At 37.4% G+C, this 16,532-nt stretch overlaps 1 protein-coding gene across 2 annotated transcripts in view; it reads left to right on the top strand.

Annotated features, from left to right (window-relative positions):
- Positions 1–16,532, top strand: part of ipo13b (importin 13b) — a 46,548-nt gene that overhangs the window by 20,876 nt on the left and 9,140 nt on the right. For both annotated transcript variants that reach the window (XR_008356581.1, XM_053489009.1), the window contains exons 4-14: positions 891–1,031; positions 2,356–2,497; positions 6,628–6,794; positions 7,128–7,248; positions 7,405–7,552; positions 7,680–7,861; positions 8,025–8,051; positions 8,160–8,294; positions 14,056–14,205; positions 14,768–14,848; positions 15,078–15,215. Coding sequence is in view for 1 of the 2 variants with exons in the window: in XM_053489009.1 (XP_053344984.1) it covers positions 891–1,031; positions 2,356–2,497; positions 6,628–6,794; positions 7,128–7,248; positions 7,405–7,552; positions 7,680–7,861; positions 8,025–8,051; positions 8,160–8,294; positions 14,056–14,205; positions 14,768–14,848; positions 15,078–15,215 (1,432 nt within the window). In the remaining variant the exon portion in view is untranslated. The remainder of the gene's footprint in view (positions 1–890; positions 1,032–2,355; positions 2,498–6,627; positions 6,795–7,127; positions 7,249–7,404; positions 7,553–7,679; positions 7,862–8,024; positions 8,052–8,159; positions 8,295–14,055; positions 14,206–14,767; positions 14,849–15,077; positions 15,216–16,532) is intronic.

The following is a 16,532-nucleotide window of genomic DNA, read 5'->3' as shown; positions in this document are numbered from 1 at the left end:
TGCTGTGCATCACATATTCAGATAAAAGATGAGTATCCTGGGTGTTAATCTAAAGTGCTCAGTGGCCAAACAAATCTCTTTCACTCTTAATACATGAAGACAAGCTATTACACATCCTGGCCAAAAAACAAATAGCATTTTAGAAGGGTTCAGATAAGAATTGAAATCACCTGTACCACTCGATACGATGTCAGGACGCCTAGGTATCTGTATCTGGATACTGTGTCACGATTTTATAAACTATCATCATGATTTGATATAAAAAAAAAAAAAATTCCAATTTTATTTTACATTTATGTCCTTGACATGGTCATGACTCAAAGGTTTTGGATGCTTTTAACAAAACGAATTTTTACCTTAAGAGCTTTCCTCCTGAGCAAATTTAATTCATCTGTCTTTGTACCCCTGTAATATTATTGCATATAATTGCAATTGCTTGTATATTGTGTTTAAGGAATAAAACTTGGCACACAAAACTTTGTGGTTTAAAAATGGGAAGAGGGAGGGTGGGCTGATTCAGCAATGTGTTGCAATTCTATCTTATTTTCACACTGACACTAATCTCTCTCTCTCTCTATATATATATATATATATATATATAAAATTTCATCCATACATGTTTCCATTTGTGGTGTTATAATCTTGCCATTTCTCTATAATTCTACAGATAGAAATTCTAAGCTATTCACACATAGGCATGCAGTAAAGAATCATGTGTATTAAAAGTCAAGTCATTGCTGTTTAGAATTGTAAAAACAAACAAAAAAACATTTAATCTGCACCTGGCTATTGTGATATTGCATCAACTGGTCCCGGGTGATTCCTGTCCCTAAAGAATACCCAGCAAAATCAAAGTCTAGAGTGAATTTTTTTTTGTGTGTGTGTTTCAGGTATCTGAACACTTTATTGAAGCTCGTTCCACAAGTTCTGCAGCTCCAGGATCAGCTACGGGAAGCTGTACAAAATGGAGACATGGAGACATCACATGGGATCTGTCGAATCGCTGTCTCCCTGGGAGAGAACCATTCCAGGTACGTGCAGAATATAAACCATCACGCAGTCCTGTCATTCAAACCTGTTACAGCAAAATCCTACACTGTGTACAGTTTACTTTGTGTACACACAGGGAAAAAAAAAAAAACCTGGTGGTATACTTGTAAACACACAGGAACTGCAAAGCCAGCGTTATGATGCAAGTTTGTTTGCCAGTTATCTTGAATGTATGAACAGGAAGAACGATTGTACATGAAAGAGAACATCCTCTGATGTGTGGATCTGGTTCTGTTTTCGTTTATAACAACATTTATTTGCAGTTTTATCCAGGGATGCTGGTTATATTGAAATATATAGCTGTGGACAACAAGGTTGTTTTAGTTATGTTAACCTTAGTTTGATTCATAATTTGATAATTGTATTCTTTTCTACCTTAAATATTCCTGTATGCGTTAGGTTTTCCTGGACTTTTGAGAGTGTTATGGGATAAGTGTGATGGTAGAGGCATCATCTTTTCCGGCTGTCTATCTGTTCAAACCCAAGGCCTATTTTATGAAACGTTTTAAGTGAAAAAAGAGCTCTGCCATCTGTTCACCAGTCTGGGATTCTCATTGGTGCAATATCTCAAGAATGGATGGTTGAAAGTTTTGTAGAATGCATGCATGTTTGGTAGACATAATCACTTTAACTTTTTGGGAGTGATGCAAACATTACAGGTTTTTAATTATATATATATATATATATATATATATATAATATATGGGGGAGGAAGAGAGAGGGTGAGAGAGAGAGAAAGTTGGGAGAAAATGTAAGGAATGTAAAAACACGTATACATTTATATGCTTGTAGCATCCTTATTTGAGGACTGTTGTTAAAATTCCTTTTGCCAAACTAGTTAAAGGCATTGATTAATTTGTAGTTATCAGCCATGAATAAAGAAAAACTGAAGAATTGCAATGTACACAACAAAGTCCGAGTCTTAGGAGGATATAGAATAAAATCTTAATATCAATATTAAGAAAAGTGCAGTAATTGAGATTTTACATTCTGTCCTGTACATTTGTGCTTTTAGTGTAAATGCATGTGCTGTTAAGGTCTGCAGGGCTATTTGTTAGGATAGTGCTTTAGAACCGTAAACTGTACCAGACATCTCGGCATCTCCACAGTACACACTTAGAACCATGCACTGATAAAGCCTTTTAAATGGTTTTACCAAATTGTAACATGACGAATACACAAATATTTATTTTATTTCTAATTTATTTTTATTTTTATTTTGTTACATTTTTGCATTATTTTACATTATTTTTTTAAATGATACTGATTTGTTTACAATTTCCCTACCCTTGTAAACTCATATAGGGCTCTACTGGAGCAGGTGGAGCACTGGCAGGGTTTCCTGGCGCTGGTCAATATGATTATGTTCTGCACTGGGATCCCTGGGCATTACCCTGTCAACGAGACCACAAGCTCTCTTACACTAACATTCTGGTACACTCTGCAAGTATGTACTGTCTGTGTGTCTGTGTGTCTGTGTGTGTGTGTGTGGGTGTGTTTATCAGTAATTCTATTCAAAATGTGAAACTCACACACTGATATATTTCAAGTGTTTATTTCTTTTAATATTATTATTATATTATTGTAAATATTGTAAAAAAGTTAAATATTGGAGACTGGTGTCACACTCGGAATATCCGATACGCACACCAACTTGGCACAAGTTTTACGCCGGATGCCTTTTTTGGCGCAACCCTTCCATTTTATCCGGCTTGAGACCGGCCCTGGATCCAGTGGCTGGGGGGTTAGGGCACTGGCTGGGAATCGAACCTGGGCCTTCTGCATGTCAGAGGAAAACCTAACCACTGAGCTACCAGTGCCCATCATGGCATTACACTCTAATCAGCTAAATTACTCATTTCTACTCATTGCTACACAATCAAGGGGTAAGACTACTTACTTAACAGTTGTCCAGAAAACGTTTAATGACACCCTGCACATGGAGAGTAAGACAAAAAAAAGGGTCATTGCTAAAGAAGCAGCTTGTTCCGAGTGCTGTATCCAAGCCCATTAATAAAAGGTGAATAAAAGGATAAATTGTGGTAGATTTGTGTCAAGCCACTCTTGAACCAGAGACAACTTCAGAGGCATTTAGTTTGGAAATCAAGGTCCCAGAGTTTTGAGGAAGAGAGGAAAATAATCTAAGTTGCTTGAGGTCCAGTGTAAAGTTTGCACAGTCATTGGTGGTTTGGGGAGCCATATCATCTTCTGGTGTCTGCTGCTGCTGGTCCACTGTGTTTTATTAGGTTCACGGTCAGTGCAGCTATCACCACTTAGAACCTGCTTACACTGCCAAAAATACTAATACCTGGTTTCAGGACTATGGTATCCCTGTGCTTGATTGGCCAGCAAACTCTCCCGAACTAAACCCCATAGCGAATATTTTGAATATTGAAAAGAGGAAGATGCCAGACACCAGGCCCAACAACGCAGAAGAGCTAAAGGCCGCTATCAGAGCAACCTGGGCTTTCCATAACACCTCAGCAGTTTCACGGACTGATGTATGTATGTATATACTGTATGAGTACACCTGTCACATTTTAGAAACTACTTTATTATATTTTTTCAAGGGACAATACTATAGAAATGAAAATTATATATACTTTAGAGTAGTCAGTGTGCAGGTTGTATAGCAGTAGAGGTTTACTTGTCCTCTAACAATAATTCAACATGAGTTTTAGTTAATTACAGACTTTATTGTCTGAATAACTGGCAATGAAAATAAGTACACCCTAAGTGAACATGTCAAAACTGTGTCCAAAGTTTCAATATTTTATTTGAGCACCATTATCTAGCGCAGCCGTAATCCTCCTGGGCATTGAATTCATCTGAGCTGCACTTGTTGCCACTGGTATCTTTTTCCACTCCTCCATAATGACATCTCGGAGCTGCTGGATCTTAGACACATAGCGATTCGCCACCTTCCGCTTTAGGATGCCCCACAAGGGCTCGATAGGGGTCAGGTCTGGAGACAAACTTTCCCACTGACAAACACATAAACGTGATAAAAAGGACATGTGACTTTTGCATTGTTAAAGATGTAAAACTGTTATCACTTAGGGTGTACTCACTTTTGTTGCCAGCTATTTTGAGTTATAGCTGGCAACAAAATGTTGAGTTATTTTCAGAGGACAGTAAATCTATAAGTTATACAAGCTGCACATTGACTCCTCTAAAATATGTCCAAGATTCATTTCTGTAGTATTGTCCTTTGAGTTATACTAAAATGTTTGTTGAAATTAAAGGGGTGTACCTTTTGTGAGTATGGGCATGGATGCATATGTATGTATGTACACACATACCTATTTGATGTACACTGTGTAACCAAAAGTATGCAAGCATTCAACTATCACGGCCATACGTCCATGTTAGACTCCTCATTTCAAATTTTTTTACATTACATTTTACATTTAGGCATTTGGCAGACACTCTTATCCAGAGCGATTTACATTTATTTTATTTTTTTATCTCATTATACAGTACATCTGAGCAGTTGAGGGTTAAGGGCCTTGCTCAAGGGCCCAACAGTGGCAACTTGGTGGTTGTGGGGTTTGAACCTGGGATCTTCCAAACCGTAGTCCAATGCCTTAACCATTAAGCTACCATCTGGCCCAAATGTATTACATTATTCTCTATTACAATAAACTCCACTCTTATGAAAAGGTTTTCCACTAGATTTTGGAGTGTGCCTATAAGAACTTCATTTTTTTATTCAGTCACAAGAGCATTACAATGGTCAAGCAAGGAGTCCTTTGGTGCAGCAGGTACTAAAGTGAGTTTAAGATTGGGGCTCTTTGCAGGACACTCAAGTTCTCTTAATTCAACCTTACCACAACTTCCTAGAGCTCACTTTGTGCATAGTGGCATCATTGTGCTGGAAAAGTTTTGCACTGGATAAAGTGTTGCTAAATACTTATTACTGTCTTTGCCATTTGTATAAAATTTCATTTATTGTGTTTACATGCAGTAATGTATTTAAGGCCTAGTGGTTAAAGGACATTTTGGGTAGTAAAAGACCTAAAAAAACTGATCACCGCATATACTTTCACACGATTTAATCAACTGTGAAAAAAAAAAAATAATAATTAAAATAAAACGGCAACAACATGAAATGGCTTTTGTCCTACCATGCACAGGAGGTTAATAATGTTATGCTAATCATACTTCACTCAAGTGAAGCAGCTGAGCATAAAGTTTAAACAGTGGAAAACTAGAAAGTTATTTATTTATTTATTTTTATTATTATATATTTTTTTAAATAACTTGTCCAGCACAATGTAGCTTAGCGTCGTAAAAATTGCCACTCTTGTCAGAGAACTTTTCACTCTTGTGCCTGTGATTACTGCTTTTATGTCGTTCTTAGGATAAAGTCAATTGCAGACCATATCTTGGCAGTAATGACTTACAGTTATTTTCAGTACTTATGTTCTTTACATTTTTACATTTAAAACCAAGGGGGGGAACGTTAGTGGTATATTCGGTGAAGCGATTTACTTTTACTGCATTGTTTCAGGATTTAAAAATACAAGAGTTTAGTACAGCTGATGTTGTGAAGCTAGAAGCAGGGTTTTTGACATTATTATAACAAACTTTTGGCTCTATTTTGATGATTTGTGGAGGTAATGATAATTTACTCCAACTTCTCCTATTTTCCTTCAGGCTTTGCTGTTTTCATAGTACTAATTCATCAAAGCCTACTTCAGCACTTTTTGAACATTTCGTACCAGCCTTCTGTTTGGCATTTTTCCACTCGTGCAGGAACCCTCCACTGCACTTAATGGACTAAATTTTAATATAAAAAGCCTTTTATATAATGATGATTATCACAAGAAAGTATAGTATTGGTGAGGTTCTGTTTCACTCTCTGCCCACAGGTGTAATGCTGATAAACCATGAATCTGATTAGATTCTGTAAAATAATTGGTTAAAAAGAACAAGTTGAAAAAGTATTTTAAGACTTGCCTCTCTTTTAAAAGAAACTATGCTAAATTAGTTTGCATGAATGTAGACCGTTTTGTATTTCATATTATGTGATTACATTATATCTGACCCAGAAATCGTCCTTGTCTAGCCAATAACTGACTTAATTGATTCAGTAGGCTGAGAGTCATCATTGTCAGCAATGTTTGATTAAAAGAAGCTGACCAGCGAATGGGCCGATCCTAAGATCTGTTGCCATAGATGATGAAGATTCTGTATTCTATTTCCTTGGCCATATCGGTCATTTGGTTCACTGAAGTAATTGGCTCAGTAAATTGGATCCAACTTCTCTTTATCAGGAGTTTTTTGCGCTGCGTCACCAAGACGTGCTGACTGCGGATTAGTTGAAAGTCTGAAAGCTATTCACGAGAAAAATCAGTGCGGTCGATCAAGTCGATACGCACTACGGATGATTATGGTCTAATGTTTTATGCCGTACATCAATTGAATAATTATTTAGATTTTTTTCAATATTTTTTTCTCAAAAATCCACCTACAATTATTAACAATGTGCTTGAAACAATACTGACTTGCAAGAGTCGGAGCTTGTTAAGAGTCTGTTGTCTGAAGAACGCATTTCCTTTGGGCTTATTGCAGGATGACATCATGTCATTTGAGGCAGAGAAGCAGGCGGTGTATCTGCAGGTTTACAGACCTGTGTATTTCCAGCTGGTGGATGTGCTGCTTCACAAAGCTCAGTTCCCTAGTGATGAGGAGTATGCCTCCTGGTCATCTGATGAGAAGGAGCAGTTCAGGATCTACAGGTCTGTAATTTCCTGTGTTAGTGCTGTCAGAATCTGTAAAAAAAAAAATTATAATAATAATAATAAAAAAAATTCACATCTGGGTATTATGTAGTTACCACAGTTATAGAATGGCTATAAAAACTAGAACATAGTTTATTTCCCTCAGCAGCCTTTATCTGTGTGGTGTATGTTTTTTTTTTTTTTTTTTTTTTTTTCTGGTGCTGTCTTAACACTTGAGCTCAGTATTGCTGTCTAGACAATGTTGACTTACATAAGTGAACATATTGAGAAAATGAAAATATGAACACGGAGAAGAAATATTTGGTTGATGATTTGGACTATTTGCTTTAGGGTCGACATATCTGATACCCTGATGTACGTCTATGAGATGCTGGGAGCAGAGTTGCTTAGTAACCTTTATGACAAGCTCGGCAGACTGCTTACCAACGCTGATCAACCAACATCCTGGCAGGTCAGAAACCACACCAACATACTGACTTGTACCCATGCACACATTCAAACACCTTACTAAGCGTAAACAAGCTTTTTCTTTGTACTTGGTTTAACGTTTGATTTTTCCTGTATTTTTGGCCTTTGAGGTTTTAGACATGTGTTTGTTTATAATCAGCATACAGAGGCTCTGCTGTATGGTTTCCAGTCCATAGCAGAAACAATAGATGTGAACTACTCCGATGTCATTCCCGGCCTGATTGGCCTCATTCCCAGAATCAACATTAACAATGTACAGCTAGCTGACACGGTCATGTTCACTATAGGTGTGTATATGGGTTTTTAAAGATCGTACTTTTTGGGAGTTTATTTTTTAAGCTGTACTCACCTTCTTTCTGTCTATCCTCCCTCTGGTGTGTGTGCACGCATTTGTGTATACCTGTTTGTTTGTAGGAGCGTTGGCAGAGTGGTTAGCGGATCACCCAGTGATGTTGAGCAGTGTGTTACCATTGGTACTGCAGGCATTAGGGAATCCAGACCTTTCTATTTCTAGCGTTTCCACCCTGAAGAAGATCTGCAGGGAGTGCAGATATGACCTGCCGCCCTATGCTACAAACATTGTTGCTGTTTCACAGGTAGACAAATTTAACTGAAAATATAATTAGATTTTTGAGATTCAAAAGCTTACTTCCTGTTTTTTTATGCAGTTATTTTTCCATTTCTAGTTATGCCTGTGGATTAATAACTGATTTTTTTTTCCTCGCTTAATTCTTTCCCTCTTCCGTCTCGCTGATGCAGGAAGTGCTTATTAAACAGATCCACAAGGTCAGTGTCTTCATTTTTTTTTTTTGCAGACCAATTGTGTTGTGTTTAATTATTACAAAGTCTACAGAGTTTAACATTCTTGTTTTTTTCCCCCTCTTTTTTTTTTAGACAAGTCAGTGCATGTGGCTGATGCAGGCTCTAGGTTTCCTGTTGTCCGCGCTGCCAGTTGAGGACATTCTGCACAATCTACACTCCCTCATTACGCCCTACATCCAGCAGCTGGAAAAACTGGCTCAAGAGACAGTAAGAATCAATTACACATATTAACCATATGACATTTACTATAGGAACTGATTATATATGATCTAAATGAAAAAATATATATATGTTGCAATTTTTTTATGTTGCTAACTTGTTTGCTGGTGCTGTATCGTCCTTATGCCTAGCGGGATTGTCCTGCTCTTATGTCAAACGGACATCACATTACAAATCACAAACATTTTAAATGGTGTCCAGTCAGCGCTAAATTATGTTAAGCGGTAGTCCAGTTAATAAAAGCAGATTATTTTATAGTGTATATATCTATATCAAGAGAATTTATACTAGAGATGTTGTTTTGGGTACATTTAAAATGTAATGTATGATTAACACCATCCAGGCACTAAAGGACAAGGCTTAAAAAATTCATTTTCAGATTTCATTGACACAATTTTGCCTCAATTACAGTGCATAGTGCGGCAGCAAATTCAAGTGTGAAAATTATTCCTCGTGCTCCCAGAACTACACTTTTACTATTTGACTCCTGGAATGTGATATCTCCATTGATGTGATAGCCTGGTCATTTAGTACGTTCAGTTCAAGTCGTCAGCTGATTTAATTTTATTGCCACGTCAGGTTGCTGAGCGTAGACCTAAGCAACTGAAGAAACGTCACATCATGACTCCAGAGGCTTGAGTTCTCGTCACGTTGTGTTTTTGGAATTGCTCTTAACTTTACTATTTAACATAGCTGTGATTTCTAGTTTAGTTTCCAGTAAACTAAACAAGGATTTATATTCAGTAGCTAGCGCTTTACAGTGTTTATCTAACAGCGTAGAAATAGCCTTGACTGTTGAAGCGGTCGCAGTGTCGTCTTTTTGTCAAGTGTTTTAACACTCCTAATAGCCATTGTAAGTGAAAATAGATTACCGTGGGGTAGAGAATAAAGGTATTATATGCTGAAAAGTAAATTTAACATTCAGGGATGAATAAGGTAGTGAAGAAAATTTGAATTGTCGGACCATCTATCTACCACGTCTACTCTGTGGCTGCTAACTTTACGTCCCCCATAGCTGTGGTTTCTAATATAATATTTTTTTGCCATGTGTGTATATATATATACATATATATATATATATATATATATATATACATTTTATTTATTTATTTATTTATTTTTTTATTTATTTTATTTTTTTATTTTTTTCTACACTTCCCTGAATGCTGTGCCACTTAGACATTATCACTTACTGGTGTGAAGAGAACAATAGCATATGAAACTCAAAAGTGTCTAAGTATTTCACTTTTAACTCAGCTCAAATCAGAAAAAAAAGACTGGCGAGAGCGTGGTCAACTTACTCTCTGTGAAGGGATTGGTATTTGTGTAAGTGGAAAATGCACACCTGATGAGAATGTAGATAATTACTTTGTGATAGCTAAATAAGAACTATTTACTTATTCTGTGATACATAATCAGAACAGATGATGATTAGTTTTAATAATCGATAGATCATTCACATAGCAAAATTTTTGTTACCTGCAAACCTACTAGCTAATTTAGGTACCCTAGTTATTTAACAGTAGAATAGCTACTTAACATAATTTTAATCCAGCTCTTTGTGTGGGAAATCACTTGGGGTTTTATGGGGTTTGTTCATTGCAGCCATCTTTGCTACTGAAACAAGTGGCATGTTTTGTCTTGTCTTGGCCTTGCTCCATATGAACAGACCCCGTGCGTGCATGCGTGTGTGTGTGTTGTGATTATGATCATGGAACATTTCTCAGTGGGGCCAGATTGAATATCGCTGGGTCCAGAAGCAACCCGCCACAGGGGAAAATACAACAAATGAAACAATGCCCCACTACAGCTTGGGGCTCAGTTGCAGATATTTATTATAAGCGCATACACACATGCTAATGAGCTCATGTCATGTGGTTTTATTACAATATAGTGGTGTGGGGTGTTATGCATTTTATAAGTCACATGCATCAAATAAATAGATTCAAAGAGATGCATCTGAGGTCAGGGAGTTCAGAAGATGCTGAAAGAACACGGTGTACTCATGGTGCTGTGGACCTGTTAGATGGCTAGACTCTGCTACATTAGCCTCTCATTGTACTATTTGCTAATATTTGAAGTTAAGAGTAAGAAAAAGGAAGGCATAAAAGCAGACGAAGTGGAAAGGAAAATCAAGCACACTGCAGGCAGTCAACAAAGTGTCTATAATGAATGAAGAAAATTGCTCCAGACAAAACCTCCTATTATAGACAACACACACAGGCACGTGGACTGTTTTAAATACATCAAGACAATTAGTGCTTAGAGAATGCTGCTGTTGGTGGTTTCTGTGATGCAGAGGCAGCTTTTCCCTTCAAGCTGTGTATTTAGAACTGGTAGAATTGCATCTACAGATGTGTAATGCACACACACAGCGATTTTCACTGATGTCTAGCTTTTCAGAAGAAGGCATTACGTCAGACTCTGAGATGAGACTTTCTTTCAGATTTATTAAAGAGTGACACCCTCTGGTGAAAAGTGTAATCATTTTAGTAAGTAAGTGCAGTCTTGATTCGTCATTACTGCACAGAGAATTTCTTTATTTTTTTAACTTTATTATTTTGGAATATTATATATTAGCAACAGTTTGTCCTTGTGGCAGATAGTTAATGTGTTTCGCAATTTAACAAAGGGGTCTGGGTCAGAATAATTAGGGATATAGAATGAGTATAGCTATAACTGATTACCTCTTCTAGTCTTAGAGGTATTAAGCATTTTATATTATATCATTAGTGACAGGGGAACAAGACAGACTTTCTCTTTTCATTAATCATGTGGTTGCTGTTATGGCATGAGCAATTCAATTACACCTTCATCAGTGGGTTAAAAAAAAAAGTACTGATGGTTACTTTGGTCCCAGCTCTCTTCAGGTCATTCACTAGGTCCCCCAGTGTGGTTGTGGGATTTTTGCTCATAGTCTTGTGATCATTTTGACCCCACAAGGTGAGATCTTGCGTGGAGACCAAGATCGAAGGAGATTATCAGGTGGTCTTGTATGTCTTCCATTTTCTAATAATTACTCCCACAGTTGATTTCTTCACACCAAGCTTCTTAACTATTGCTGATTCAGTCTTCCCAGCCTGTTGCAGGTCTACAAATTTTATATCTGGTTTCCTTTGCAGCTCTTTGGTCTTGGCCATAGTGGTGTTTGGAGTGTTACTATTTGCTGGGATGTGGACAGGTGTCTTTTATGCTGATAACGGGTTCAAACAAATCCTGTTAATACAGGTAACAAGTGGAGGACAGAGGAGCCTCTTAAAGTAGTTGTTACAGGTCTGTGAGAGCCAGGAATCTTGCTTGTTTGTAGGTGACCAAATACTTATTTTACCGAAGAATATGATGAAAATTAAAGGTGTATCTTTTTAAGTGGGAGAACTTGCACAATTAGTGGCTGACTAAATACTTCTTTGCCCCACTGTATGTAGGTAACCTAAGGCTTAGTACATTTGTTTCCTGTCATCTTAGCTTATGTGAGAAAGAAAGAAGTCATTGTCAGGAATGATTTAAGACTTATGATGTAAAGCTGCGTTTATATCTTGTATATTCCAGATTAATTACATGTAAAGGTGAATATTTCAAGTCTTTTTTGTTTTAATTTCTATCATTGCAGCCCTATAGTTTATAAAATCAAAAATCCAGAAATGTGAAATTTTGAAAATGGTTTCTTTGTGCACTTGGTTGGGGCTCCTTTAGCAAGACTTACTTCATCATTATAGAATGGCAGCGATCAGCCAGCTGAGGCGTTATTGAAGACCAAGTTGCTTTGATATCAGCTTTCTGCTCGTCTGTATTGTTGTATTGGATGCTTAAGGGGGCAGTGGTGGCTCAGAGGGCTAAGGCAGTGAGTTACTGATCAGAAGATTGGCGGTTTGATTTCCAGCTCCACCAGGTTGCCACTGTTGGGCTCTTGAGCAAGGCCCTTAACCCTATCTGCTCCAGGTGCACTGTATCATGGCTGACCCTGTGCTCTGACCCCAGTTACGCTGGGATATGCGAAAAAGGAATTTCACTGTGCTGTAATGTACTGTATATGTGACAAATAAAGGATTAACTAAAACTTATAATTTTCCTGTTAATAATTTCATGGTAGACAGCTAAGTTGACTTTGACCAACACCAGCAGATGACTAGCATCCCAAATCATCACAGACTGTGGAAACCTTAAGCAATTTGGATTCTGTGCTGTCTGTGTGTGGTTGCTCTTGATGCACTGACTCCAGCCTCACTTTCTCCCAAAGTCTCGAATTTGCCTCTTAAGGCTGTGGTCGTCCCTCTTGCGTATGCAACTTTCCCTTCCACACTTTTTGAACCTTTCAGTCAAATTTCCATAAATATACTACAATACTGTGAGCAGCCAGCCCTTTCAATGATGATCTTTGGCTTACCCTACTTGTGGATGGTGTATTGATGATCATCTGAATAATTGTCAAGTCAGCTGTCTTCCCTAAGTGTGTACTAAATTAGGCTTGGAGACACACGCTATTTATACTGTATGAATTGTAATTTACTCAAACGCAAAATAAAATTTTTAAATGTTCTAAGATACTGTTTTTTTTTTATGAACTCTATGCCAAAATCATCGAAATACCAGCAATAAGCTAGAAATATTTAACTTTTTATCCAATGAATCTAGAATACAAGTTTCACCATTTAAATTAAATTCCGAAAGAAATATTTTGTTCACTTTAGTTATCTTTTTTGATGTTAATGACAGTTTATAACCATTAATGATTTTTCATGTTAATGTTTTATTTATTTAACCAGTAAGCATGTAGTTCTTTGTCTGCGTGTAACCAGTCAGGAAACTGTGTAGTGGAATCCAGGTCCCTTAAGAGCATATGTCACGATCACATCATGGTGTTAGCTTGAGGCAAAACACAAATCTCCTCAGGCTGCTCAGCTAACCGAAAATGTCATCCTGCTGTGGTGTTGAAGGAGAAATGGCTTACCAGGGAAATTGCTTATTCTTGGTTATAGTTGTTTACGGTTGTTATCCAGTGACAACTGTAACCAAGAAAGGAAAGAGTAATAAATAGGTAAAAGAAAGGAAAGAGTAATAAATAGGTAAAAAAAAATACAATCCAATAAAATAAAGAGTCCTAAAACAGTAAGTATCATATTGCACACCAAATCTTTTGAATACCTTATTGCACACTAAATATGACCCAAGAGCACTGGTAAATATTGCACAATTAATATAAGAATCTAATATATGTATTACATATTGTATTATTATATGTAATATTGTTTTACATGTTGTATTGGTATGTAACATTATATTATTACAATATTAATACAGGTATGTAATGTCTTATTGTGTTATTGTTACTGACAGTGACTATGTAAACAGTGTTCATGTTACTGAGAAGAGTTGTATAATTTTATAGCCGTTGGGAGAAACGATCTCCTGTAGCACTCTGTGGAACACTTGGTGGTAATCAGTCTGTAGCTGAATTTGCTTCTCTGGTCAAAGAAAACATTGTATAGCGGGTGAGAAGGATTGCTCAAGATGGATTGTACTTTGGACAGAATCTTCCTCTTCGTACTCTATTACTCTACTACTCCATCCAGAGTCAAGCTCCATGCCTAGTAGAGAATCGGCCCTTTTACATATATATGTATTATGTTAAGTGTTGTACTCTCTAGTCTATTTCTTCTTTAAATTTTGTCAACACTTACAACTGATAACAGATATCTGTTGATTTAAAAAAGAAAAAGTGAAGTTAATTTTTTCATTTGTATCTCTGCAGCCAAACCCCTCTAATAAGCTGGCTATCATACACATCTTGGGCCTGCTTTCGAACCTTTTCACCACCCTGGACATCACCAAGCAGGAAGACGAATCTGGAGAAGGTGCTCCATCTGTAAAATCCAGCACACCTCAAACCGGCCCCAACCCAGTGAGTACCGCGAAACTAATTAACCCAAACATATTCCAGCATGCTCTGACAATGCCCCGTGCATAAATAATGCTCCATAAACACATGGTGTATCAAGCATGGAGACCAAGAACTCCTCACATCCCTGACTTTAACACCACTGAACACATTTGTCATGAACTGAAATCTTGTCTGCACTCCAGACGTCCTCACCCAACATCAATGACTGACCTCATTAATGCGCTTATAGCTGAATGATCACAAATCTCTACAGCCATGCTTAAACAGAGAATAGCAAAGAGGGATTGAAAAATAGATTTTTTTTTTGGAATAAATTTTTTTTTTAAGAGGGACATGACCATAGTTATTACATTACTGGTAGTTGATAGTTAATGGTACAGTAGGAAACCTTGTTGCACCAAAAAAAAGATTAAGATAAAGTAAAAAAAAAAAATGTGTAAATGTTACTTATCATTAATTTCCTTTTTCCTCCTTATGTAATGCGTATGCTAAATATCACTTTCTGAAAAGAGAGGGGCTTTGCCAATTTTGTGTGTACTATGTATGTCTTTTTGTGTGTTAGGTAGTGGTGGTGTTGCAGCAGGTTTTTGCCCTCATTCACACTGTCCTTAGTAAATGGCTGAATGACTCTCAGGTTGTAGAGGTAAGACTGCAACATCCTGTTTTCACATTTGTTCGAAACTTATATTTTTTAGTTTTTTAAAAAGTTTTGTTTTTTATTTATTCCTTCATTTGATTGACATTTTAAAGCATTTTGTTGTTAGTTTTACCATGAAAATCATTCTCTCTCTCTGTTTGTGTCTCCCTTTTTTGGTCTCTCTTTTCCTCACTCTCTCTCTCTCTCTCTCTCTCTCTCTCTCTCGCTGTTTAAGGCTGTGTGTGCTATCTTTGAAAAGTCAGTAAAGACTCTCCTTCATGACTTTGCTCCTATGGTGTCTCAGCTGAGTGAGATGCTGGGTCAGATGTACAGCACTATCCCACAAGCCTCTGCATTAGACCTGACACGTCAGGTACACAATTTATACACACAGCTAAACCACAAATGCACTCTTTGGATTTCAGTCATATTAGCCCAGACATTTCCTGCCTCTGAATCACCAGTCTGTTGCCATAGCTATGTGCAGTGATGCCATTTAAATATACCAAATCTGCTAGACGTAGACATGTATTCAAAAATCATACCTCACATCTTAGAAAGTAGGCATTATGGCTGTCAGGATTTTTTTTTTTTTTTTTTTTTGCTTTTTTTAAAGCATACTTAAAATTTCATTAAATCATTTCATTATTATTCATGTACGTAGTGATTTTTTTATTTTATTTATATACTTTCATATTCAGCTTTTATGTGGCTGTGTTCTATTTAGGATATAGTACCCCATGTCTAAAGTTTTTTCCTGAAAGAGGAGTTTGTTAGGAATGTTCTAGAGGTAAAGAGAGTATCAGACAGGTTGATGAGTATGAAGCTGGATATTGAAGGGGTGATGTTAAATGTTGTTAATGGCTATGCCCCACGGGTAGGATATGAGTTAGAAGAAAAGGAGACATTCTGGAGTGAGCTAGAAGTGATGCAGAGCATCCCCAGTGGCGAGAGAGTGGTGATTGGTGCAGACTTCAATGGACATGTTGGGGAAGGGAACAGAGGTGATGAAAATGTGATGGGCAGGTTTGGTCTTCAGGACAGGAATGTAGAAGGACAGATGGTGGTGGACTTTGCAAAGAGGATGGAAATGGCAGTAGTAAATACTTTCTTCCAGAAGAGGCAGGAACATAGGGTGACATATTAGAGTGGAGGCAGAAGCACTCAGGTAGAGTACATCTTGTGTTGATGTTGTAATCTGAAAGAGATTAGTGGCTGCAAAGTTTTGGTAGGGGAGAGTGTAGCCAGATAACACAGAATGGTGGTGTGTAAAATAACCCTGGTGGTGAGGAAGGTGAAGAGGACAAAGGCAGAGCAGAGGACAAAGTAGTGGAAGCTGAGAAAGGAAGTATGTTGTGTAGTCTTCAGGGAGGAGTTGAGAAAGGCTATAGGTGTCAGGAGGTGCTTTCAGTTGATTGGACAACTACAGCCAATGTGATCAGGGAGACAGGTAGGAGGGTACTTGGTGTATCATCAAGTAAGGCAATAGTGGACAAGAAGACTTGGTGGTGAAACAAGGAATTCCAGGAGTGTATATAGGGAAAGAGGCTAGCTAAGAAGAAGTAGGACTGTGAGAGGACTGAAGAGAGTAGACAGGAGTACAGGGAGATGCAGCGTAAGGGGAAGGTAAAGGTGGCAAAGGCCAAACAAAGAGCATATGAGGACTTATATGCTAGATTGGATAGTAAGG

Source organism: Clarias gariepinus, chromosome 27 (genome assembly GCF_024256425.1).
Source record: "Clarias gariepinus isolate MV-2021 ecotype Netherlands chromosome 27, CGAR_prim_01v2, whole genome shotgun sequence".
In the NCBI taxonomy this organism is placed as follows: Eukaryota; Metazoa; Chordata; class Actinopteri; order Siluriformes; family Clariidae; genus Clarias; species Clarias gariepinus.
This window is presented reverse-complemented; position numbering and strand designations above follow the sequence as displayed.